Source organism: Nymphaea colorata, chromosome 2 (genome assembly GCF_008831285.2).
Source record: "Nymphaea colorata isolate Beijing-Zhang1983 chromosome 2, ASM883128v2, whole genome shotgun sequence".
NCBI classification, from domain to species: Eukaryota; Viridiplantae; Streptophyta; class Magnoliopsida; order Nymphaeales; family Nymphaeaceae; genus Nymphaea; species Nymphaea colorata.
Window position 1 is genome coordinate 20,443,957 of NC_045139.1, and position 24,870 is coordinate 20,468,826.

A 24,870-nucleotide genomic window follows, 5' to 3' on the forward strand; every position below is an offset into this window, starting at 1 on the left:
CTTCCCCTTTTGCTGCTATCTGAAATGGGGCATAACCAGAAAAGAGTGGATGCCTTTTTTATTTTAGATACTCTTTGAAACAATCAAACAGTACGAGAAACCAACATATACAAGACGTTACAGAACGGAATTTCGCCATTAGAAAAGTAGAAGGAAGGGCAATTTGATAGCCTTTTTTACAGTGTTGGTGTAAGAAACAAAAATGTCGGCACGTCACAAAAGAAAAGAAAAGATTGCACGTCATTAGAATACCAAATGCGTTTGTGCGACGGTTATGGCGTCCGTGTCCTGGCGAGGTTGACCGCTAGCTTCTGCTTCTTCTTCTTTTTCTTCTTCAGTTCCTGTTGTCTCGCGGTCTTCTCCAGCTGATCCACACGCTCCGCCAGCGAGCTCATCAGCCGGCTCTGCACTATATTCCTCTCGCACAGCTCGGCGACGAGGCTCCTTAGCCTCTTGTTCTCCGCCATCACCAACTCGATCGCCCTCTCGACACCCGTTATCTGGTCTCCCTGAGAAGCCAGGTCTCCTCTGGGCTTCACTGTGCTCTCGATGACTTGGATCTCCATTGCTTCCTTCGTCTCCCCGTCCTCCTCTGCGTGAACACATTTGGGGACTTCAATGCTTTCCGCATTGTGCACGGGTTCTACAGTTTTCTCCACGCCTTGCGGTGACGATTCCTCGTTCTCTGTGAAAGTTCTCTTCCCGGGCCTCTCTTTTCCATCGTTTTCTAGGATTTCTTCTTCCATGAGATCGTTGCAGCATTGTTGAAGACCTTCCCGACGTGGAGATGCCTCGACGAGATTTGCTTCAGCTAGGTTTCCCTCCGCAAGATTGAGGCCAACATCGTCGCGAACTGGAACTGGGCAAGCCTCCTCCATCGTGCCTCCGGCACCGCATGCATCTACGTGCTCCGGCACGTTTAGGGTTTCATCGGCGCCGTCTTCACAGGTACAACCTCCGCTTGATCCATCTCCGTCCGCGTCCCGTACCTCCTCAGCCTCCGTCTCCCGCGAAGGTATTAGGTCCACCGCCTCCTGCAAGGCGATCACCCTCCGGGTCGCGGCCTTCCGGAGGTCCCTCACACCGGGATCGACCCCGCGAACCGAGTCGAGCTGTAAAAGCAGAGACATGAGTGACTCGTTCATCCTCAACCTCTCTTTCGGATCATCGCGGAGGAGGTTTCTCATCTCCCTTTCCGATATCGCCTGCCCCAACCGGTCTGCTTCCGCCGAGGCTCGAGCGATCTTCCGGACGTTCTTCCGCACCACGTAGCCCTTGAACGCGCTCTGAATCATCACGGCCGCGGCCAACCTCTGACTCTCGTTGGCGACGAAGTGGACGGGAATGGAGACGACCTTTGGCGACATGGTTGTCGCGGACCTGACCGGTACGCTCCTTGCCGCGGGGCTGTAGTACGGGGACACAGCCGGGCTCCTCCAGGGCTTCCTGAAATGCGTGCTCTCCATAGGCGATGACGATGCTCTCAGTCGAGGACCTCGGCAAGTTGGGAAAGCCAATAAATCTCTGGGCTTGTGCTTTCAAGAAAATGGAAAGTCGTCAGAAATTGTTGATATTTTTCTTGCGTTCACTGGTCAAGGTGTTTGCACGCTTATATAGAAGGGCGAGAGGGGGGAGCTCCCGAAAGTTCTGGAATTTGCAACGGCTTCCGGATGCTTCTCGACAGTTGCTTCTAGATGCCTCCATTTTCCCTACGAAATTGCAGAAGTTGCTATCGAAGCAATGGTTTCTCTCTCCTCCTTCCACGTTGAAATATATGATTCTGCAAATGACTTTTACAAAAGGCCCCGTCTTTAACCGGATAACAAAAATAAGCTGCGCGTTTTGACCATTTTTCACTTAATCGCCTGCCTGTTATTCATTTTCTCGTGGTGGACGGTTAAATAAAGCACCGAAAAATATTTCAACATTTATTCGGAGATTACCCTCCTCAAAGGAGACGTGTTCTTAAAATAGGGCAGTTAACTTGCCGGAGATGATGACGGAGATATGTTCCCAACCAGCAATGCAATTTTGGGATTTGAGTCTCCAAGTACTCGGTTCCCTTTATTGCCAAACAGCCCCTTGACTCGGACTCGAACTCGAATGCCAAATCACATGTCCAAGTTAATTTTACATCATCACCTTTGGTTAGTCTCGCCTAAGGCTGGGCATCGGGTCGGGCCGGGCCAGCCCGGTCCGTAAAAATTGATAAAAGTTAAGCCCGTTAATGTTATCGAGTCGGCCCGGTTATAAATGGGCCGGGCCGATGAAGTATCGGGCCTTGGGCTTGAGATTGTGCCCGAGGCCCGAGCCGGGCCGTTGAAGTATCCGGCCTTGGGCTTGAGATTGTGCCAGAGGCCCGGCACGGCCAGGCCCAATTATCCGCCCGGGTTTGGCCTCCTGCAGGCTGTAGGGTCTCCACTTTTCAAGTTTTCTCATCTTTTTTCGGTTGTCGTAGAGCCGTTGGTGATGGGCAACAGGCAGGACTGGAGGAGGTGTTCAACGACAGTGAGCGAGGTCATGGCGTCGGCTGGGGGGGGGGGGGGGGGGGGAATGAAAGGAAAGTATGAAAAACACATTCAAAAGAAGTGAAAATCGAAAACCCTAACATAAGTAAAGGGGCAAAAAAAGAAGTTTTTTTTTTTTTAATTACGGGCTTGTCGGGCCGTCGTCGAACGTTGGATCAAGCCCGGGCCCGATAAAATCTGGCCCGTTAAGGATTTTTCAAGGCCTGGGCCAGGCCCGAGTCGGGCCGGGTACCGGGTACCCGGCGGTGGCCCGGCCCGGTGCCCAGGCTTAATCTCGCCTAACCTTTATCAAAATGTGGCTAACCTCAACAAGGAAAGTCGGCGAACTCAATGTAGTGTTGGTTCTGGTCATGATAAAGATTGGTAAAATGAGGTCAGTTATTCTCCTTAGGCGATGGCCATCATCGATGAGCATAGGCGCCGAATCCCGAAGTTGAGCAGGGATCATCTTGTAGTATATATTAAAACACTGCAGAATGAATGGTCATCTCCAACTGATGCAAAGTGAAGAGTTCGATATAGTAAACAGCTGAAAGAATGGAGGGTTGCAACTGTTCAACCCTTCAACAGGTTAATTCCAACATTCTTTTACTTGACTCGTATGGCAAACAAGGATGCACTATGCAATAGACAGACTTAAGAGGTCGTTTCAATACATTGAAACACTACATAATGGAACAGACATGTTCTGTTTAGATGAAGTCGACACAAACATCAGACAGTTGAAACAGACAGGACAAAGAACAAGGGGTATAAAGGTCGAAGCGTGTAAACCACGGGACAGCCCCTCGAGGAACTCGTTCACTCCCCTGCAAGCTCACCCCCGACCTTGAGCCCTCGCCCTTTCTTTTTGTCTCTTCTCCTTCGTCTCCGCCCCGCCTCGTCGCCCTTTCTCTTTCTCTCTTCTCCTTCGTCTCCATCCCGCCTCCCCCTTTGTCTCCCTCTCCTTCTCCTCCCTCTCCACCCTTTTTCTTTTCTCTCATTGTTGTGTTGTTTCTCTCCCTTTCCCGTCTTTCCAGACCCTCTCTCCCTTTCCCCTCTTTCCAGACCCTCTCTCCCTTTCCCTTTCCTCACTCTCTCTCTCCCATTCTCTTGCCTCCGGCACAACATCTCACTCTCTCATGTGCTGGGAAGGTTTATTCCTCTTCCTCAACTCTCGAACTGGCCCTAATGGCGAAGAAGGGCAGGCAATTCATCGGTATTGGCTTGGGTTTGAAGGAAACAAACTGCATTCCATCCACCATGAACATCTGTGATGTCGGCAACCTCCACCAGCTGTTGGAAACCATAAAAAGGATTTTGATCAAGTCAAGGCTTAGAGAGAGAGAGAGAGAGAGATAGCTGAGAGATAGCTGATAAAATGAAAATATATAGCAAAATTTGGGGACAAGAAGTTCCCTAAGTACATAAGCAAACCGCAGAAACGAAATATAAGAAGAGAATATACAAGTTAGTATCACAATAAAACGTAATAAGAGAGGTGGAGAGAAAGTGGACAGACGGAACAGCAGAGTCACCCAGCAGTAGACGAAGGACGGCACCGTAGCCGAATAGCAAAGTGAATATCTCCCTGCACAAGGCGTGCCACAGACTCCGACGATGAGAAGGTGTCCCTGAATACCTTGTTGTTGCGCTCTTCCCAAATACGCCACAAAGAAGAAATGAGCCACAACCTCCAAACACGACCCCAGGTAAAAGACAAGTGAGAAGAAGGACAAAAGAGGAAAAAAAGGCGAATGGATGGTGGGTTTAAGAGGTTGTTAACGAAAGAAGGCCATGCAGAAGTAAGGACACTATAGAAGAAATGACAAGAGGTAAAAAGGTGAACCCGAGATTCAGCCGCGACGAGACAGAGGGAACATTGGTTTGCTAAACTAATACCAAGACGCTGTAGGTGGTCAAAAGCATTGATGTGACCAGCAAAAAGAAGCCAGGTAAAAGCAATGGCACGAGGAGAGGGACCAGGAGACCAAAGAGACCGGGGTGGAAGCGACGCAACGAAAGAACCAAAGGAGGCCAGGTAACAAGAGGAAAAAATAAATTCACGGGAAGACGAAAGAGGCCAGGAAGGGGGGGCAAGCGGTGGGAGGTCAGCAAGGCGAATGAAAAGAGGAAGGGCAGAAAGCAGACCGCTCCAAAAGTGTGAAGGAGAGGTGTGAGAGATGAAAATATTCCAATCACTAGGGGAAGACATGTCATATTTGGAACAAATGAAAATGGAGATGAGAGAAAACTCAGTTGCCAGATGCCACCACCAAGAACATAAAGAGGACTCACACGCCCGACTAAGGTTGGTAATCCCAGCACCCCCAAGAAGACGTGGAAGGACAACCATATCCCAACGCGCAAGACAATCCAAAGGGCGATCACCATCCCAAATAAAATTACGAATGATCTTGTCAAACCTTCTCAGTACAACCGCAGGAGGTCGAAAGACCGCCAAGGCATGAAGTGGGATAAATGCAAGACAGTGCTTAGCAAGGGTAATACGTCCTGGCAAGGAAAGCAGCTTCCCCTGCCAACAATAGAGGCGATCCAACAACTTCTTCTCCACACCATCCCAAAAGAAGGGCGTAGGAGGCGACAATCTAATCTGAAGACCCAAGTAGTCCATGGGCAGGCCAACAGCCTTACACCCAAAACAAGCTTCCGCAAGAAGCACCGTGGCTTGATCCGCTTGAATGAGAGAAAGGTGACACTTCGAGGAATTAATAGAACGACTAGAGACGAGGTCAAAAATTCGAAGGATGAGCCAAGTTCTCACAATCTGTTGGCGAGAAGCAGTGCCAAACAAGAGAAAATCGTCTGCATATTGGAGGGTGGAGAAGGCCTGCAAGTGAGGTAGTGAATGTGGAGTGATGAAACCAACGACAATCGCATGACGAAATAAGGCAGAAAAGCACTCGGCAACTAAGTTGAAAAGCAAAGGTGATAGCGGACAACCCTGTCGGAGGCCGCGACCGAGACAAAAAAATTCGCCACACAACCCATTGAAGGAGACCGCAAGCTGGGCCCCAATGACGAGCGAGAGGATCCACTGACGAAACGACGGACCAAAAGCAAGACGAGTGAGGAGGTCAGAAAGGAACTCCCAACTAACCGAATCAAAGGCCTTGGAAATGTCCAACTTAAAGATGAATGAGGGAAGACGCAAACAGTAAAGGGAATGAACAACCTCGTTGGCAAGGACGACAGCGTCATGCAAACGCCGACCCTTGATGAACGCAACCTGAAAGGGGTTGATGATAGATGGCATAAGAGGTTCAAGTCGCAAGGAAAGCAACTTAGTGACAATCTTATAGGGAGTGCCTAAGATGGAGATCAGACGAAAGTGGCTGACATCCGTAGGGTTAGGGCGCTTAGGCACCAAGACGCAAGTGGCAAGAGAGAGAGAGAGAGAGAGAGACGAGTCTCATGCAATATGCATTAAGGCGATGGGACCATGACTAGGCTTCCATGTGTGTATGTCCGAAGTAATCGAACAATGCTACCTTCAACGATGCAAAATCATCAGCCGTCAGCTAGGCATGGGACCATGACTGGGCTTCAACAGGTGATAAGGTATATCATCCATGGTCTAAAGGATGCACATAAGCTGTTTGATCGAACAACTATGAGAGATAAAAAAAAAAGGATTTTACACATTGTTTCTACTATGTATTACTTTTCTCCTTGTTTCTACTATTGTTGGCCTCGTAAAAGTGATAAAAAATTAGACATGGAGGCTCTCAATGAGGAATTTTATGTTAGAAAAACTCCCTCTTGTAAGAACATCTGATTTGAGAAAAATGGAAAAAATAGAGAAAGAGAGTTTCTCCATCCTCCATAGGAGAAAAGTTTCACATGAAAAGGGGAAAGTCTTTCCACTGTAAAAATTTTCTCTAATTATCTGCCTGACGTCAACTACTTCAATCATTTTCCAAGCTTCCAAACGTGTTTTGGAGGAAAGATTTTGGTTTAGTTTACTGATTTTCCTTTCTCCGTTTCCAGTTCGGCTTAAACTTACCAACTTACTTGTGCCATTGGATTTTGTGATGCCAGGAACATATTTTATGCAGAGAGTGCATGCTTTGGGCCTGGTTCAGACACAGAACAAATCACTTACATTGGGAATCAAAGCTCAACTTGGATCAAATTAACCAGTTTGTAAGAATGGATTTCATTAATTGGGACGGATGGCTGGAAAAACAAGTTAGAGAGATTAGGATGTAAATTTCAACAGAATTTCAATGTTCTGAATGTTTATTGCGTTTTCCACGTTGATCTCAAATCTTAGAATGAATAAATATTGCTTAGAGAATTTTAAGAATCGCTGGTCATTTGTTGTTCATCTTCTTAGAATCCGCTCATTGTCATTGATCATCATTCATCACCATGAAAGTTTCTCACTGCATCTTCTAACATTCAGAAATTATTTTTCATGAGAAGAGAATAATGTGCATCTCTTTGTTACCACAAAAATACTATCTGTGACCTATCATCAAGATGGGGCCTCATGGTTTCTTTGAACTGCCGATGTGAGAAAATTGAGAATCATGAATCTCATTTTTGACGTCATGATAACTTTTCTAAAATATGAAATAAAAATAAGAAATTGGTAAGTGATGGATACTTAAATATTGAATGAATGAAGAACGACGTCAGTGCTTGATTTTTTCAAATCAACAATGGCTAGAAAAACAAAAACAAAAAGATATGAAATATATATATATATAGAGAGAGAGAGAGAGAGAAAGAGAGAGAAAAAAAAAAAGGCTCCAAGAAACAAATATCGGACAGAACGAACAAGATAGACAGTACAGATAGAGATAAAACAAACACTGGTGATAAGAAATATGGTGTTTGTTCTTAAAACTGTCAAACAATGGACAAAGAACAACATTGACAGGATGGACAGAACAATAGTGTGATAAACAGGACGTCTTGTTTGTTCTATCCTATGGTACAACTATCAAATGACTTCTAAGTCTACAATATCAGTCTATAATTTATTAAGCAATACTCTTAATATAATAAATATATTTAATACATAAACAACAACCAAATAATAAAATTTTATTACTAAAATGTGATAACATAAATAGTGTTTACTTTGATTAAGTTAGCCATTAGGCCGGGTACTCGATGGATACCATGTACCCACAGCAACTCGGGTGTGGATGCTAAAATTGAGCCAGGCTGATAACTTTTTGAGATTATTTTATTTTCCAAGTATATATATTGGATTATAATGAATTATATTTATATATTATTGTATATTAAAAATATTTTTTTAATTCTAATTAGGCTGGGCTTGGGTTTCGAGTAGTTGGGCCAGGTTAGTGCTTTGGTCATGGGCTATGGCTCAGCAAATAGCGGAGCTACGTGCAATGAAGCTCCCATTGAAAAGGAGCTTCACGGCAGAATCGTGGCATGTATTGCTCATGCCAGAATTGGGTCAAGCCCCACAGTGAACAGCGATGCAACTCCAACACTTCAAGTCTGCAACCGCAAGCGTAAAGCCTTAAACATATCGCCCATGCTAGAATTGTTTCCTGGCCCGTTTCGCCCAATCATTCACCAGAATTGTTTCCCCGCCCATTTCCTATTAATTAAACGCTTGTTTTGTTGGCTGCATCAATAAGATTGGCGTTGCAGTGTTGGGTTTTCATTTTTTTCTCCCTTTTCCAACGCTTGTTTAGTTGTTTAGTTTCCTTCGTTTTATTTTTTAGTTTAATCGTCTGTCAGTCTCAGTTCCACACTTCCACTTCTCTCTGTTTTTGTCTTTTTTGTGATAATGTGAAGTGAAAATGCTAGAATAATGGATAGGATTAAGCGGGGAAGCATGGTGAAGGGAGAAACGAAAGAGAGCTAAGCTGGGAAGTGGCCAAGTGGGAAGCGAGTTTCCCTGCTAGACTGCTAATGGACTTCACATATTAGGAATTTAGGACAAAGCGTCAAAGACTCAAAGCCTACTGAAAAATCCATGCTGATGATTTCAATTAAGGAGGATAAACTTGTGCCTTGTGGTTGGCATATGTTTGGGCTCATGAGCAGAGATTTAAGCTGACTTTTTAACAAAAAGTGTTAAATTATTTCAACGTCCAAGTAACAGGATTTTGGACTCTTGACCTGTTGAACCAAGATTCTGTAATAAGTTCAAACATACTTAGCGTAAACTGTCAACTGTGCTTGAGCAGGACAACAGCAGCTAATCTGGCTCGTTTCCGAGCCCGATTTTCAACAAAAAAGGTAGCTACTCTTGATGAAATCTTGACAAGCTCAACCCAAATTAGTACTCTTGAACTGTATGGCTGTGCTGATTAAAGACTCTATGATCTCTGCTACAAGACTTGCTTAGCTTACCCATGCCATTGAGCTATCAGATCTTGTGTATTAAGATCCATCATGTGGAGAGCACATTTCGAGCCGAACCGGATTGAGTATCCTTATAAAAATCTCTATCTTTTACTTTATCGAGAGTATTTTGGTTATTACACACCCTTGTGCATGCACAAAGTGTGAATGTAACCAGTTTTGTAGAGAAACATTATTAAGTTACTACATAGTGTACTGATTGCTTATATTCAATAACTTTCATAAAAGTGATTAGATCATCATCATCTATGAAATCACTTAGCTCTTGTAAATGTACCAAATAATCTAGATGAATAACATATCTTCTTATCCTTATGAATCTCCATATAGGTGGCTCCAATAGTTCATTTGAACTTGCCTTCATGTAGTTGTTTATCGGCATTATACTTCGGTAGTTCTTCTAAGACAGGTATATCAATAACTAGACCAATATTTGAGTGAATGATGATAAGAAGTCTACCAATCATTATATTCATAAACATTACATCCTTAATTTCCTCCAATGAGAAGTTTTATCATCTCTTTATCGCAACAAAACCATCTTAAAAATATCTACCTTTATCTATCTCTACTATATGCAGTGAATGAGTTGAATAATAAAATCTATAATCCTTCGATCTTTTCATGTAAATAATGAAAAAACTACCGGTTGCTGAACGATTAAAAGACTTTATGTGGGGGTTATATAACTTGGCTTATGTAGGACAACCCCAAATGTACATATATAATAATAAAAAAATTTCTACTTGTCCATAACTCAAAAAAAGTTTTAGAAACAACTTTTGTAGGTGCCTTATTCAAAATGTGTATGGTTGTCCTTAAAGTCTCACCCACAACATAATAAGGAGTGTTGAATAATTCAACATAGCACACAAAATTTCAGTTTCTCTTTTTAGCTACACAATTCTGATGTGTTCTATTAGGCATTGTGTTTCTTCTTTGAGAAATCATGTGAAAGGTCCATCTCATTGTGCTATTTTAGTAAAATGACCATAATACTCGCCACTTCTCTCTTATCTAATTATCTTTATTACTGCCCCGGTTTGTTTCTCTTTCTCATTTGTAAGGTCTTCAAAAACTTGATAGACTTCATATTTCTTAAATGAAAGGTAGAGATATGTATACTAAAAATAATCATCAATAAATGTGGCAAAATATTTGCTCCCTATGTAACATGGGATAAATGGTTTGCATATATCAATGTAAATAATTTATAGTTTGTTGTTGCTCCTTTTAGCACTTTTCTTGTATGTGTTATTTTGCTTAACCTTAATACAATATAAACATATTTTTGAATATATGAAATCAATGGATAGAAAAATTTCTTTTTTTAACAAGTTTTGGACTCTCTTTTTAGCTATATGTCGTAAATGACAGTACCAAACATGTATAATTGATCACTTAATAGGTGATGTTTATTACCAATTGACATATTACTACAAGATAGAGATTCACAGATCATAGTTTCTAGACGATACAAATCATCATTCATATATGCAGAACCAATAAAGTGTGGATCTTTATAAATAAAATTTTTTGAATTTTAATGTTTAAAACAATATTCAAGTTTATCAAATCTTGAAATAGAATAAGGTTTTTGCTATAAGATGGTACATAAAATGTATCAATTAAGTCCAAAACAGAACCACTCCCTAAAACCACTCGGTATGTCCTAATGGCCTTGACATATGAATACATGTTGTTTTTTGAGAAGATGCTTCTTTCACGCTCTGTTAGTTTACTTTATATTGAAATATCTCCAATGTATTAACAATATGAACAATGACAACTCAATCAACCTACCATATATTAATTGCAATCAAAATTAAATTGTATTCATGATAAATAAATGAAAAATTAACTTTCATAGCCAAACAGTTCACATAATTTTCATAGTCTACTTACTTATATCCCTTCTTTTTGTAAAAGAAGCATTTTGGAAAAGAGATATCTTGCTGAGTTAAGAGTTCATGCAACCAATTTCTTAGTCTTTTTCTTTATGACATTTTTCTTTAGTTGAACTTTGTTCTAACCTCTATGAGAAGCCATATATGCACTTTACACCTTCTCACTCCTCAATCACTTTTTTTTTAAACACACTTCGAATTTATCATTATATGTGTTGTAAAAGATTTTGAAAAGATCATATTCAACAGGTAAGGATGACATAATCAAATGGACCAAGAAGTAGTCAGAAATACTAACTTTCATATCATGCATATGAGATGTCGTGTTTTCATTTCTAACGTATGTTGTCATATGCTACCCCAACCTGTATATTTCATAGGCATCAGTTTCAACATCGGGGTACTAGTCCTAGCCTTGTTTGAACTGACAAGCAGAACATCTACAATATTGTGAAATTCTTTCATAATTCGATAAGTGGGTATAGCCCCTAAATATTCTTTGCAACTATAGATTGCAAGAGCATCAAGCTAAGGTCATTAGATGACTCCCACTTGTCGAAACTTGCTTTCTTTTCAGCTGTATCATATCTCAGTTAGACGGACAAGCTCATTCATATAGAAGGAATAGGTCTAGGTCCATATAACATAATGTCAACAATACAGTTTCTTTATAGTCGTGAAATTAATGTTATAAAAAATGAGAATATTAATTGAGTTATTAATAATAACCGAGCTAGGCACTATGATGATAAAAGATATACATAAACATTCATACTCAAACAAGACAATGGAAAAACAAATATAATGTGTTTTATTATTTGTCTTCTTTTATGGGAGTGTGAGGGGACATACGGTCTCACTTTGGTGTGAAACTATGACACACAAATACATCATGTTTCCTACTATTCAACAAAATTAAAGGAACATATAACCAAGGATAAGTTGATATGACACATTTGGAACTTGCATATCTCATATATTGAATCACATTTCCTTCATTTTAGCCTATTAAACTACAAACATAAAGACACAACCTTTGGCTGGTGCAATATTTTTAAAAAGTCTAATATATACTGATGATGAAAATAGTAGTATAGTTACAAGCAATCAAAACACACCGAGCATTTTGGTGGGAACTACTGCAAATCAATGAAGTCTGATACTACTCCATTTATCAACATGGATGAAAAATTAACAATAAGCATATACAACATAGAGACAATAAAATACAATCGAAAACATAAAATATATAAAAACATAATTTTTTACATGAAAACAAGTGCATAAAGTCCATGAACTAGTTATAATTCTTAATGAGTGGTTCAAATATACTTTAAATGGGTTCAAATAAGTATTAAAACAAGTTCAAAATGGGTCAAAAGCATAAAATCAGTTATAAAATACACCAAAACAATCAGAAAACTCAACAAACTGATTTCCTATATACCCTAATCAATTAGAGAACAATATAAAACCGCTCCCATTTTGGATGTCCAGAACACCATGAACATGTGGAACATGTGTTGTGGATCTGAGAAAAAGTATGCTCCTTATAGATAGTTTCTACAAAACTAGATTTACTTTTACCAATGTCTGCATCTCTCCCTCAGCCGCATCTTCTGCCCTCTGAAACCTCTCTGTCTGCAGCTATATCTATTTGTGGATACATCTCCAATCCATCTATCTCATTCATTTTCTCCCCCTTTCTTTATGTAGCTGCAGATTTCTAAAATAGTCACAAGCTTCTTCTTTTTGCTGTTGACATGTGAAAACATCTCTTTCGCTCGGCTCTCTCTTTCTCTCTATAGCATTTGACTTGTTTTGATGTGGTTTTTCTCATCCCTATATAAACTAACTGTGTGCATCCACTTGATGCATAAGCTTGGAAATCTTTTGATAAGCTGCATCCAACATTTGCATCATACAGCCACAATGTTAGATTGGGTCTAGCAAGTGATGGATTTTAATTTTGCTCGAATTTTAAGTGTGTCATATAGTGCCTCCAACGTTGTTAGTTGCATATAACTTGCCTCTATGGGTTTGTATGAAGCAAACATCAACAATAATGATATTGTTAATTTATGATCCAACAACACTTGATAATAAAATAGACGTTCTTTTACAACCATTAAATTATGAGCTAAAGTTGCTATGAGATGAAGGTGTTAAAACATATGATGCATCAATAGAACAATACTTCCAAATGTGGTTTTGCATTACTATGAACATTTAAATGACTTTCAAGCTTATGCAAACCTATCAGCTTAGAATGCAAAAGGAAAACTAATATGTCCTATGTGCAATAAGGATAGTTGCTCACTTTATTTGAAGCACAACAGAAAAATTTGTTATATAGGGTATCAAAGGTTCTTCTCTGCAGGTCATAAGCTCAGGTTTAATAAATTTTTATTTGATGGTGATGTTTGGAGAGAGTTGCTTCTTCTCCATTATCTGGGAAAGATGTAATGAAACAATTGATTGAGGCAGATAGTAATTTACCTTATACTTGGAAAAGGAAAAACATATTTTTACCTTATTGAAAGCATAATATGTTGTGTCACAATTTTGATGTAATGCACATAAATTGAAATACATGTGACAACATTATTTCACACTATTAGATATAAAGGGGAAGACAAAAGATCATTTGAATGTACATTAGACCTACAAGACATGAACATAAATCATGCACGGCATCCACAATTTTTAAGAAGAAAAATATATTTACCTGCTGCATGCTACTATATGAGCAAAGAAGAAAAATATATTTTTTGCGAAGTGTTGAACTGTCTAAAAGTTCTTGATAACGATGCAACTAATATCTTGCATCATATAAGCATGAAGGAAAAAAGAATAACAGGCCTAAAGAGTCATGAGTCTCATATGTTGTTATATCAATTTATTCCTTTAGCTGTGAGAAGAATATTCTTCTACAAAGTTAGTGTTGTTCTTATTGAGCTGTGCATATTTTTTAGAAAAATATGTTCAAAGACATTACAAGAATCTGAGTTAAACCATTAGAGGAACATGGTGCAGTCATATTGTGTCACATGTAAATGATATTTCTACCATATTTTTTGACATCACGATACATTTGACAATTCATCTTGTTGATGATGTGAGATTGGAAGGACCAGTGCAGTATTGTTGGATGTACTCAATTGAGAGGTATGTTGCATGAAGTATTCATCTTGTGCATCTCATAACAGTTTTTATTATGATTTTATTTTTATTGTATTATGCAACAAGTACTTATCTATACTAAAAGGTTATGTGTGTAATCGAAGTCAAGTGGAGGGGTCTATCGCTGAAGTCAAATGCATTTGCCAACTACCAATGCTAGTCTTTGCCGGCGGTCTTGGCTATCAGCAATAGATAGTATTGTTGTAGTGATGTGCCTAGTGATTAGCCGTGTATAGAGAGAAACAGCCGCCATCATATTTAGAAAGGGTCACGTTACGATTACAAGAATAAAATTCATAAGGAGTTGAATAGGACTTTTGCCATTAAAAGTTTGTATATGTAGAACCATTTTTTATATCCAGTCATTTAATGAAACGTACTTGGGTATGCTTTGGTCCAGTCAGTTACATAAATTTTATTTTAGCCACAAGTTTTATTTCCCACAGCATCAGCTTGCAAACAAACTGAGCAGCTCGTTACTACAGTCTTAACTCCTAAAAAAGCCTATATGTGATTACTTTTGTCAAAGAAGAAAGAAATTGAGCGAGAACTTGGAGGCTCACCATGGGCAGGGGCGGCTTAGATAGGTGGGGGTTCTGTAGGCCGTATGCCCCACGTAGCTCAATTTAAAACGTTGAATTTACATATTGGATCTCCATGGAGCTGGGTTCATTTATATGGGGTAGCTCCATGAGACCCGGGCTGCTGCTTCAAGACCAATTGAAAATTTGTTAATTATATATTTAGTGCTTCATGAAAAAAATTTTGTAGCTTCGCCCCTACCTATGGGGCATTTTGCATAAAGCTAGGAAGCAGTTTTAGGCCTTTAGGATATATGCATATGGTCATACTCAGTTTACAAAAGTTAAGTAACTCAAACACAGCTGGAATGCTGCTGTATCCATGTCGACATGCTGACCCGGTATGGCGACATACTTGGACTCAGAAGTTTTGATTTTTGCAAGTTTTTTGCAGAATTTTTCATATTGTTGTGGAAGTTTCCATATTTTTTGTGGAATTTACGTACACAGATACATACACACCTTGTCGGATCCACATGTCCTTAATTTCCAAAATTATTGTCTCCATACCATTATCTTCATACGGTACCGATACATGTACCAATATCTGAGTGACTGGGTACAAAAGGAAGAAAAAGAATTTAAAAGTGGTTCAAACGATCCTGACTTTTTTCTCTAAATGTAATAAATGTCTTAACGTAATAATTCATGAGTCACTGCCTAGCCTAACGAGAAACATGTATAATTCAGTTCCCAATTATATAATGAATATCCGAAGTTACCACAATTACGTTTTGTTAGACGTGTACAGCTCTTGTCAATAAATCAGATTTATTTTTGGTTTCCGACCCAATTGCTTTAACAATAATTGGATATGGAAAAAAGTTGATATCGATTAAGAAACAGCATAGGATTCAGATTTAAGAAGTAACATCTGATCAGATTTCTATTTACATTCTGATTTGTCTGATCGAAATATTTGGATTCGGATCAGATAATTTAAATAAATATCCTATATCCAATGTCTATATTTTTTAAATTGTATCTTAGCATGCCATTGAGGTTTGAACATAGATTAAAAGTCAGATGAAGATTTGTAAATTTAGATCTAATACAAAATTTTCTTCATCCGTATTCGGATAAAAATTGGAATCCAAATAAATGAACATCTCAAAAAAATCGAAATCTTATCCCTTTACTTCCCAACAGGTTATAACTTCGTGTTGAATTAAGTTTGTCGATGTGAAACACACTGACAGACTCAAAACCAATATCATGGAGGCACAAATATTCACCAAAATTCAAATTTAAAGTGAAACGGAGGAGGTGCAAGCTTCAGGGAATAAAATAAATTCTTTTAACAGTAGACATCCCATATACCCTAATTACGTGTATGAACGTCTGTTTTTTGTTTTAAGCGAATAAAGTTTCTCAAAGTATGTTAGATTAATTACTTATTGTAATCTTAATATTTTATTGTATTTTTATATTCTAAAATCTTTACTCATCAATAGATTTTCAAAAATTCATTAATATTGTGAAAAGATTATGGCATTTATTCATGGCAAGAATTTTTTTAAATGAGATTAAAAAAATGATGCTTCATTTTGTCCTTTTAATTAACATATATAATGTTATCAATTTAAAATTAACTAGGGGATTCGGCTCACTCACTCAAGTAGTAAGGCAAGGCATCGGGTTGGGGCTGTCCAAGCCTTGACAAAGATAGACTCGGATAGGCCTGAAGACTGTGCTTCCAGTCAGACTCAGTCCACCTAATTATTAGGTTGGGCATGATAGTGACTTCATACCTGTTAGTTACCCAACCTGATCTCCAGTTGTTAGTATCTCAGAAACCACCAATAGCCCACTAATAGTCTCCGTTTTTTTATAAGAGATGGAAAGAGAGAAACAAAAACTCTCAAGCATACCTACTGACAACAACCAATGGCTGGGAAAGGGAGCTGGCTCACAGCATCGCCAAGGAAAATAGATATATATATATATATATATATATATATATATATATATATATATATATATATATATATATATATATATATATATATATATATATATATAAGTAAGTAGAAACTGCCAGGCTAGAGACAAAAACCATACCACTCAAAATTGATTGTTGAATTACATTTTGTATAATATAACCATATAAATATAATCTTATGAATTTATTGATAAGAGTAGTACAGTAACATAATGTCATTTTTTAAGTTTAGTATGTTCTGTAGTAACAAAAAATGAACGACTCTTCGGACATCAATTTTTTAATTGTAGAAAAATCAATGCTTTTCATAAAAACTACTTCAACTAGATTTATTTTGTGTTGAAGTAGTATTTATAAAGACATTAGAATGTCCATATGTTTTAAATATCATTTAACAGATTTTGAAAGGTATGGGTTTTGCCTCCGATTTGAGTGGTCTTGAATATACCAATTTTTCTATACATACAAGTATGTGTGTGTATATAATCAAACGATAAAGTTCAAACTATGGATTGGGTTAAATTGGGTCCCTGATTCCTAACTGGGTTAGTCCGCTAGTTTTTATTAACAAGACTACCCCACAGGTCAAATAACCAACTCAGTCCCTGCCATTACTGATAGGTGGGTATGAGGCCCGATTAGGCCTGGGCATCGGGCCGGGCCGGCCCGACGGGCCGCTCAGCCCGGCCCGGCCCGGGTTCTGCCCCTTTCCCTTGCCCTCCGGTCGTGCTCTGACGCTTCGTTTGGTTGGAGGGAATGAAAGGGATGGAAAGGGAGGAAATGAGAAGGGAAGGGAAGGGAAGAGAAAGGGAAGGGAAAGGAAAGGAATGGAAAGAGTTAATTAAAAAGTTTGTTTGGATAGAAAGGGAAGGGAAGTGAATGAAATGGAAAAAAAAACTAAAGAACACATGAATTTAGAAAGAAAGGAAAGAAAAGGAGGGGTAGTGTGGAAATAAAAAACTCTTCTACTTACCTTTCTTTTCTTTCCTTCTCAATCATTCGATTTGAAGGGAAGGGATTTACACTAAACAATCCCTTTCTTTTCTTTTCTTTCCTTTCCCTCCCTTTGCATCGAAACACATTTTGCCCATTTCCCTCCCTTTCCTTCCTTTCTAATTAGCCAACCAAACAAATGAGAGATTGCTCAATCCCTCCCTTTCCCTCCTACCAAACAGGCCCTAAAAGTTTGATGGAGGAGGAGGAGGGGGAGGGGGAGGGGGAGGGGGATGGAGATGGAGATGGAGATGGAGGGGGATGGAAGAGGAAGAGGAAGAGGGAGAGGGGGGGGGAGGGAGAGAGGGGAGGGAGACGGAGGGAGAGGGGAAGCAGAGAGGGAGGGGGAGAGGGGGAACGGGAGCAGAGAGGGGGAGGGAGACGGAGCTAGAGGGAGAGAGGGGGGAGGGAGATAGAGGAAGAGGGAGAGGGGAAGCAGAGAGGGAGGGAGACGGAGGGGGAGGGGGGAGTGGAGAGGGAGAGCCGGAGTGGAGTGGAGTGGAGTGGAGAGGGAGAGGGAGAGGGAGCTAGAGTAGGGCCAGGCCGGGCCAGCCCGTTGCCCAGGCTTAGGCCCGATCACCACTTTTATGTGGCAGTAAAATTTTTCCTTGCTCACTTGGGGAATGAAAATTTTCCTTCTTTTGTATTAGCTGTTGAAAAACGACGGTAACACATTTAGTGAATTTAAGTTTTCCAAACTAGAACTAAATGTGTATACCTTTGCAATGATAAAACTGATAACTTTGTAAAAAGTGGCTTAAACTCTTAATTTTGCTATTATTAAGAATATCAGATCCGTATAATTCCAAGAATTAGTTCCGGCAGTGAATTTTAAATTTCAAAAGTAAAATAAGAAAGCTAAAAGCTGCTCAATGCTTAACCCTTCCCTCGGAAAAATAAAGTGTCATATACACGCGTTCCCTTTACGTTATCATAAATCAAATTTAGATTCATATTTCTTTTCTTTTTTAGGAAAAAAGGAATAATTCAAAAAGCAAAGATAAAGCCGAGCAAAGGATACCGAAGCGAACTGAACTGGGTTAATTTGGACGGAGTAAATAGTCCGGTGCGGATTGGATCCAATGAGAGCTCGCCATTGAACTGAATTTTCCGGACCAAACTTTGCGGATACAATCAATTTAAAAACAGTCGTCTGAAACGACGAAGTCGAGCGAGTGGCGGTTGGCGGAGGATGATGGCTTGCTTGGTGCCACCGCCACCTGCCATTGCTGATGGCTTCTCTCCCTCTCCCCTGAAACTTGTGCAACAGAATAGATTGGTATCTGCGTTCCAATCTCCAAAGTCTCTGAGCGAGCTCAGAGCGTTACACGGTCGGATGATAACCACTGGGCTGCGCCGAAACGATCTGGTGCTTGGGAAGTTTATCATCTGCTGCTCGTCTTCGAATTGCATGGAGTACGCGCGGAAAGTATTTGACGAAATGTCCAGTCCAAGTGTCTTCTTTTGGAATGCCATGATCAAGGGGTACCAACAGAATGGGGATCATATGGAGGTTCTTCGCTTGTATTTTCAGATGAGGAGTTGTGGGTTTGATTCTGACGCCTTCACTTTTCCGGTCGTCCTCCGATCGTGTTCCCCTTTGAAGAGAATTCGCGAGGGCAAGGGAATACACGGATTGGTCTTGAAGACTGGGTACGCGACGAATGTTATCGTGCAGACTGCCCTGATGGATCTCTATTCGCTGTCTGGGTGCGTAGCTTCCGCCCGTCAAGTGTTTGATGAAATGCGGGAACGAGATGTGATCTGTTGGAACACAATGATAGCAGGGTATAGCAGATGCGGAGACTTTGCAAATGCTGAGGAACTTTTCCATAAAATGCCTGAGAAGGATGAGTCATCGTGGAACACTCTCATAGATATGTACTGCAAAGCAGGTGATGTGGAGGCTGCTCGTAGATTGTTCGATGAAATGCCCAAGAAGGACATTATCTCTTGGAATGCCATGATATCTGGGTATGTGCACATTGGAGACATGGAAGTAGCACGCCTTCTTTTTGATGAAATGCCTAGGAGAAGTGTCGTCTCATGGAATGTGGTGATCACTTGTTGTGTACATCACCGACGTTTTACTGACGCTTTGGATCTCTTCCGCAAGATGCAGAGATCGGATGTTAGGCCGAATGAGGTCACTATGGTGGCGGTGCTTCCAGCTTGTGCTCATCTGGGAGCAATGGATCTAGGACAATGGATTCATGCTTATATTGACAAGAACCGGATTCGGATGGATGTGTATGTGACAACAGCACTTATAGACATGTATGGCAAGTGCGGGAATGTGGAGGAGGCACGCCGGGTTTTTGAGATGGCTAAGGAGAAGGATGCATTCTCTTACAGTACCATGATCGAGGTCTTGGCATTGAACGGAAAGGCCGAGGAGGCCTTTCAGATATTTTCATATATGCAGAGTCATGGATTAAAGCCGAATGGTGTCACTTTTGTTGGGCTCCTTACCGCCTGCAGCCATGCAGGACTGGTGGAGAAGGGCCGCATGTATTTCAACATGATGAAGAGTGAGTATAATTTGGAGCCTAAGTCTGAACACTTTGGTTGTATGGTAGACCTTCTCGGCCGTGCTGGTTATCTTGACGAGGCTTTTGAGCTTATCAAAAGTATGCCAATGGAACCTCATGTTGTTGTATGGGGAGCTCTACTTAATGCGTGCAGAATTCATGGGAATGTCAAGCTTGCAGAAACGGTTGGCTTTCGTCTTATAGAATTGAACCCTACCAACTGTGGGAATTATGTCCTGTTAGCCAATATTTATGCAAAAGCCAACAGGTGGGATGATTCTGTTAGGGTGAGAAAGATGATGAAGGATAGAGGTGTCGTCAAGAAGCCTGGATGCAGTTCAATTGAGGTGAACAATAGTGTCCATGAGTTCATTGCTGGGGATAACTCACATACACATTGTGCAAGAATATATAGAACGCTACAAGAAGTAACCGAGAGACTAAAGAGGGAAGGATATGTGCCTGAGGTTTCTTCTGCGCTACATGATGTGGACACGAACGAGAAAATGCAAGCCCTTTCTTATCACAGTGAAAAACTAGCTGTCGCCTTTGGACTCCTCAGTACTACTCCTGGTACTCCAATTCGGATAGTGAAAAATCTCCGTGTTTGTGAAGACTGTCATGTCATGATGAAGATGATATCCCAACACTATGATAGGAATATAATTCTTAGGGACTGCAACAGATATCACCATTTTAATAATGGTTCTTGTTCGTGCTCAGATTATTGGTAAACTGCTGTTGAAAGCCTTGCTAATAAAATAAACTATACAATCTTTTTTCTTAATGCTTGTTCGTGGTGATACACATGTATCAAATATACAACTCCCCAGATTTCTCAATCGTGGTTCATTCTTCATGCCTCAGGATGCTGTTTCTTAGTTTTCATAGTGTTCTAATGTATGAAACAAACATCAAACTAAGTTTCTGGCGTCAATGAAAGAGTCCTGCGGTTTATAAATGGCGTTGATCATAGTATTTATATGTGAATGTCCCAAAGTGAATAGTCAACCTACCACCAGTGCCATTGCTACAGAGGCCCTTGAGTTCCAAATGCTTCCGTAGGGTCTCAGACATGTGCACCACAGAGATTCATACTGTTCGCCATTGAATACGGTTACAACAGCTGATTCACAATCTGATCACCAGTAATCGCCACAAGAGCAGACTCCATCCTTAAAATGGTGGAAACGGTTTCGATCCCTCACAATTATCTCTCTATTGTAAATCTTAGATATCAATTTGGTTGCAAGATGGCAATCATCACAAGCTCGAAGATTCTTCACTACTCTTATCGGAGTGTTAGGACCTGTGCTTATAAGCCCAAAGGCGATAGCCAACTTCTCGCTGTGATGGCACAAAGCATTCATTTTACCCTCGTCGTCGATATCATGCACTACCAGACTAGTCTTTGGCACATAACCCTCAGCCTTTAGTCTCGCAGCAACTTCATCTAGCATCAAGTAGATATCCTTTGATCTAGGATGAGTGCCATCTCCAACCATGAAATCATGCACCATGTTGTCCACCTCAATTGAACTACAACCAGGTGTCTTCTGAATACCTCTATCTTTCATGAACTTCCGCACCTTTGCAGCGTCCTCCCACATTCCTGCAGCTGCATATATATTTGACATAAGCACGTAATTCCCACCATTATAAGGGTCCAATTCCATGAGCTTTTCCATTACACCCTCCGCCAGCGACACCCTTTTGTGGATATAACAAGCATTGAGAAGGCTTCCCCACAAGATTCCACTGGGCGCGAGGGGTATGCCTTTAGCAATCTCATAAGCCTCATCCACATGACCTGCCCTCCCGAGAAGGTCCACCAAACATCCGTAGTGTTTGATGTTAGGCACGACACCGTACTTATGATTCATACTATGAAATAACTCTTTGCCCTTCTCCACTAAACCAGCATGATTGCAGGCAGATAATACTCCAACAAATGTGACATTGTCAGGAATTACATCACACTCTTGCATTTTCCAGAAGAGATCCAGAGCCTCGTCTCCATGGCCATGCATAGCCAGCCCCCCAATCATGGAATTCCATGTGAAAACGCTCCTGTCAGACATGTCTTTGAACACATCTGCAGCTTCTTGAATGCACCCACATTTCATGTACATATCTATAAGGGCTGTGCCAATTGCCTGGTTGATGCATATCTCATTTCGACCAATGTACTCGTGAACCCATCTGCCCAGTTCTAAGCCCCCCAAATGTGCACAAGCAGATAGCACATTGACAAGAGTGAACTCATTTGGCTCGATCCCTGAAACCAACATCTCATGGAACAAAGCCAGTCCCTCATTGAACCGCTGCTGCTGCACATACCCGGTAATCATCGCCGTCCACGAGACCGTGTTTCTATTTGGCATCTTATCGAACACTATGCGTGCAGCTTCGAGATCTCCATTATTCGCATAGAAACTGACGAGTGATGTCTGCGCAAATACGTCAGATGCTAGATTTTCATATTTGAAAATGTGGGCGTGAACTTCTCTGCCCTCAAAGATGCCACCGCATGACTTGAGAAGGAAAGGATACGTAAAATTATCAGGCAAGACACCTCTCTCCTGCATCTGAAGAAAGAGGCGCATCCCTTCTTGGCCAGCGTCGCTGGACGCGTACCCTCTAATGATAGTGTTGAACAGGAAAGGTGTTGGTTCGGGGATTCTGTCGAACACTTCTCGGGCATAGTGTACATAAGACAAATTGACCAAATGCTCGACGAGCTTAACAAGAAGAACATCGGTGTGAGCATGGTTTTCTTTTATGATTCTGGTATGGACTTGCTTGATGTGGTTCAAATTCTTGCATTCTTGAACTAGAGAAATGGGTAAAGGTCGAACATGAGGCCATCTAGAAGAAGAAGGAGAAACCAAAGTTGGGGACTCTTTCGACAGATGGAGAGGCGGATAAACTAGATGGACAGCAAAACTTGTCGCAGTAATGGTGTCCACCATCTTTATCAATCAACAAATGACGCAGAGCGCCTACTACAAAGAGGAAGAAGTCATTCTGCTAGCCCAACAAGAACAAAAGAAGAGAGACGAGTGATTCATGGCTTGGCAGGCTTCAACGATTGCATTCTGGAACAGTCGCTACATAAATTTTGATGAACGATCCATATCTTATCCTTTGTCACATTCACATTTGCCCTTACGGAAATAAAAAATTTCAAGAAAGAATGATCCTCATAAAGAAAGATATTTGCGGGCTTTTTTTTATTTTAGATCCATTATCTTTCTATTAATTTTGGAAGGTGCTAGTATTGCTGAAATTTCTCAGATAGGCATAAAAATTCATATGTTATAAGGCCCTAATTAGTGACATCGAAATGGCGAAGACCCCTTAAGGGCAAAAGCATAATCCCAAAATATTGTCTCCATATAAAAAGACAAAAATGTCCCTCCAATGAAAAGGAGGAACATGAGTTCCCATATTAGCTACTTAAACCCTGAAAACAGCTTAAACGAGACTTTCTATAGGCTTATCCCCAAAAAGGTTAGCGTAATGGATGGGATGTTTCAAATCCTCATTGGAAATTAATTCTCTAGGCAGCAAAAGGAAGCCACCAATGAGTAAGTCAAAACATGTGGAGGCGGCATTTTGAGGTACCAAAAGTTTGCCCTTTACCTTAAAGAGATGACGGGTTGGGTAGGAGCTTTTGTTGAGCAGTTGGTCTCCTTGTTCACCCAAAAACCCTCTCTCTAAACTTTTGTCATGGGACCTTACTTGGGTTATCTTGAGCTTCTCAGAATCGGGCCTTAATTGGGTCTGACTTAAATGGAATTGGTCTTCTGTACAGATTTGGATGTGATGTTTTCTCAAACCAAACTCGGGTCTGAGTGTAGTCATGAGTTTTCTTTTGAACCACATGCCTTTACCAGAAGCCCATCGATTCATGGTGTTGACCTTGTAGAGAGCTGCCCCGTTATTGTTTCTAGTGTACTAAGTTCACCAAGTTGTCTATTGAATGTTCCTTGCTTCACTAGGTTGCTGCCTTGGGGGACGGTGTATCATTAGAGGCTCGATTACAGAGAAGGTATATATATTATACTGCATACGGAATGTCTTTCATTTGATTTCATCTCAACCTATTGACACCCTATTTAATGCAAAAGAGAGTTATTGGGATATACCATTTGAAAACCTGTCTTAAATAAGTATCTAGCATCTCTGGCATCTTCCTAAAATAATGGGAGGCTTTTACTACTCCCAATTTGTCCTTTTGTTTGTGCAAGGTATAATCAGTCCTATAAGCGGTCATGGAAATGTATATCAAATAATTTATTTATATTCATGCTCGGATGTCTATTAAATTCCAATCTTTTAAAAGAAGTGTAGAACACAAAGCTTACAGAATATAAGTTTGGATGACATGCTATTTTAGTTTTTATTTTATGAACTGTGATATGAAGTTCCTAACATGTTCAGACTGCTCTTAAAGCTGCAAACCACAGTAAGAATGCAAAAGAAGAAGAGATCATGGCTTTTCCATCAGATATTGGGGTATACTCATCTCTTTCATTATTAGCCTGATTGAGGTTTATAGGGTTGCACTGTTGCACATAACTTAACTTCATTTTGACCACTAGGTTCTATTGCATATTGCTGTAATAGAGCTGCAACTGATAAAATAAAGGTAGCTGAAGATCAGGATGAAAGATCTCCTCTTAAAATCAAGCAATCAATTGAAGATCAAGATGAAAGATCATTTCCCAAAATCAAGCAGTGGGATGAAGATAACGATGGACAATCAATTCCAACTGGCTGAGCATAAAGAGTTACCTTGTTTATCCAAATCAAGATCCATGATTATTGGATCTCTGCTGTAAC

At 40.4% G+C, this 24,870-nt stretch overlaps 3 protein-coding genes across 3 annotated transcripts; 1 reads left to right on the forward strand and 2 right to left on the reverse strand.

The window, feature by feature from the left end:
• Positions 1–32: 32 nt before the first annotated feature.
• Positions 33–1,736, reverse strand: LOC116248011 (uncharacterized). Its single transcript, XM_031620556.2, has one exon. The coding sequence runs from the start codon at positions 1,464–1,466 to the stop codon at positions 273–275; it is 1,194 nt and encodes a 397-aa protein (XP_031476416.1). The 5' UTR covers positions 1,467–1,736; the 3' UTR covers positions 33–272.
• A 16,803-nt stretch (positions 1,737–18,539) lies between these two features.
• Positions 18,540–20,809, forward strand: LOC116247955 (pentatricopeptide repeat-containing protein At3g62890-like). Its single transcript, XM_031620443.2, has one exon. The coding sequence runs from the start codon at positions 18,684–18,686 to the stop codon at positions 20,754–20,756; it is 2,073 nt and encodes a 690-aa protein (XP_031476303.1). The 5' UTR covers positions 18,540–18,683; the 3' UTR covers positions 20,757–20,809.
• Positions 20,810–20,910: 101 nt separating this feature from the next.
• LOC116247956 (pentatricopeptide repeat-containing protein At2g02980, chloroplastic-like) lies at positions 20,911–23,154 on the reverse strand. Its single transcript, XM_031620444.2, has one exon. It carries the CDS (start codon positions 22,992–22,994, stop codon positions 21,165–21,167), a length of 1,830 nt encoding a protein of 609 aa, XP_031476304.1. The 5' UTR covers positions 22,995–23,154; the 3' UTR covers positions 20,911–21,164.
• Positions 23,155–24,870: the final 1,716 nt, after the last annotated feature.

What these genes read in the sequence shown, in the direction of transcription:
- LOC116247955 (XM_031620443.2), top strand. Translation starts at nt 18,684, where the DNA reads ATGATGGCTTGCTTGGTGCCACCGCCACCTGCCATTGCTGATGGCTTC.
- LOC116248011 (XM_031620556.2), bottom strand. Translation starts at nt 1,466, where the DNA reads ATGGAGAGCACGCATTTCAGGAAGCCCTGGAGGAGCCCGGCTGTGTCC.
- LOC116247956 (XM_031620444.2), bottom strand. Translation starts at nt 22,994, where the DNA reads ATGGTGGACACCATTACTGCGACAAGTTTTGCTGTCCATCTAGTTTAT.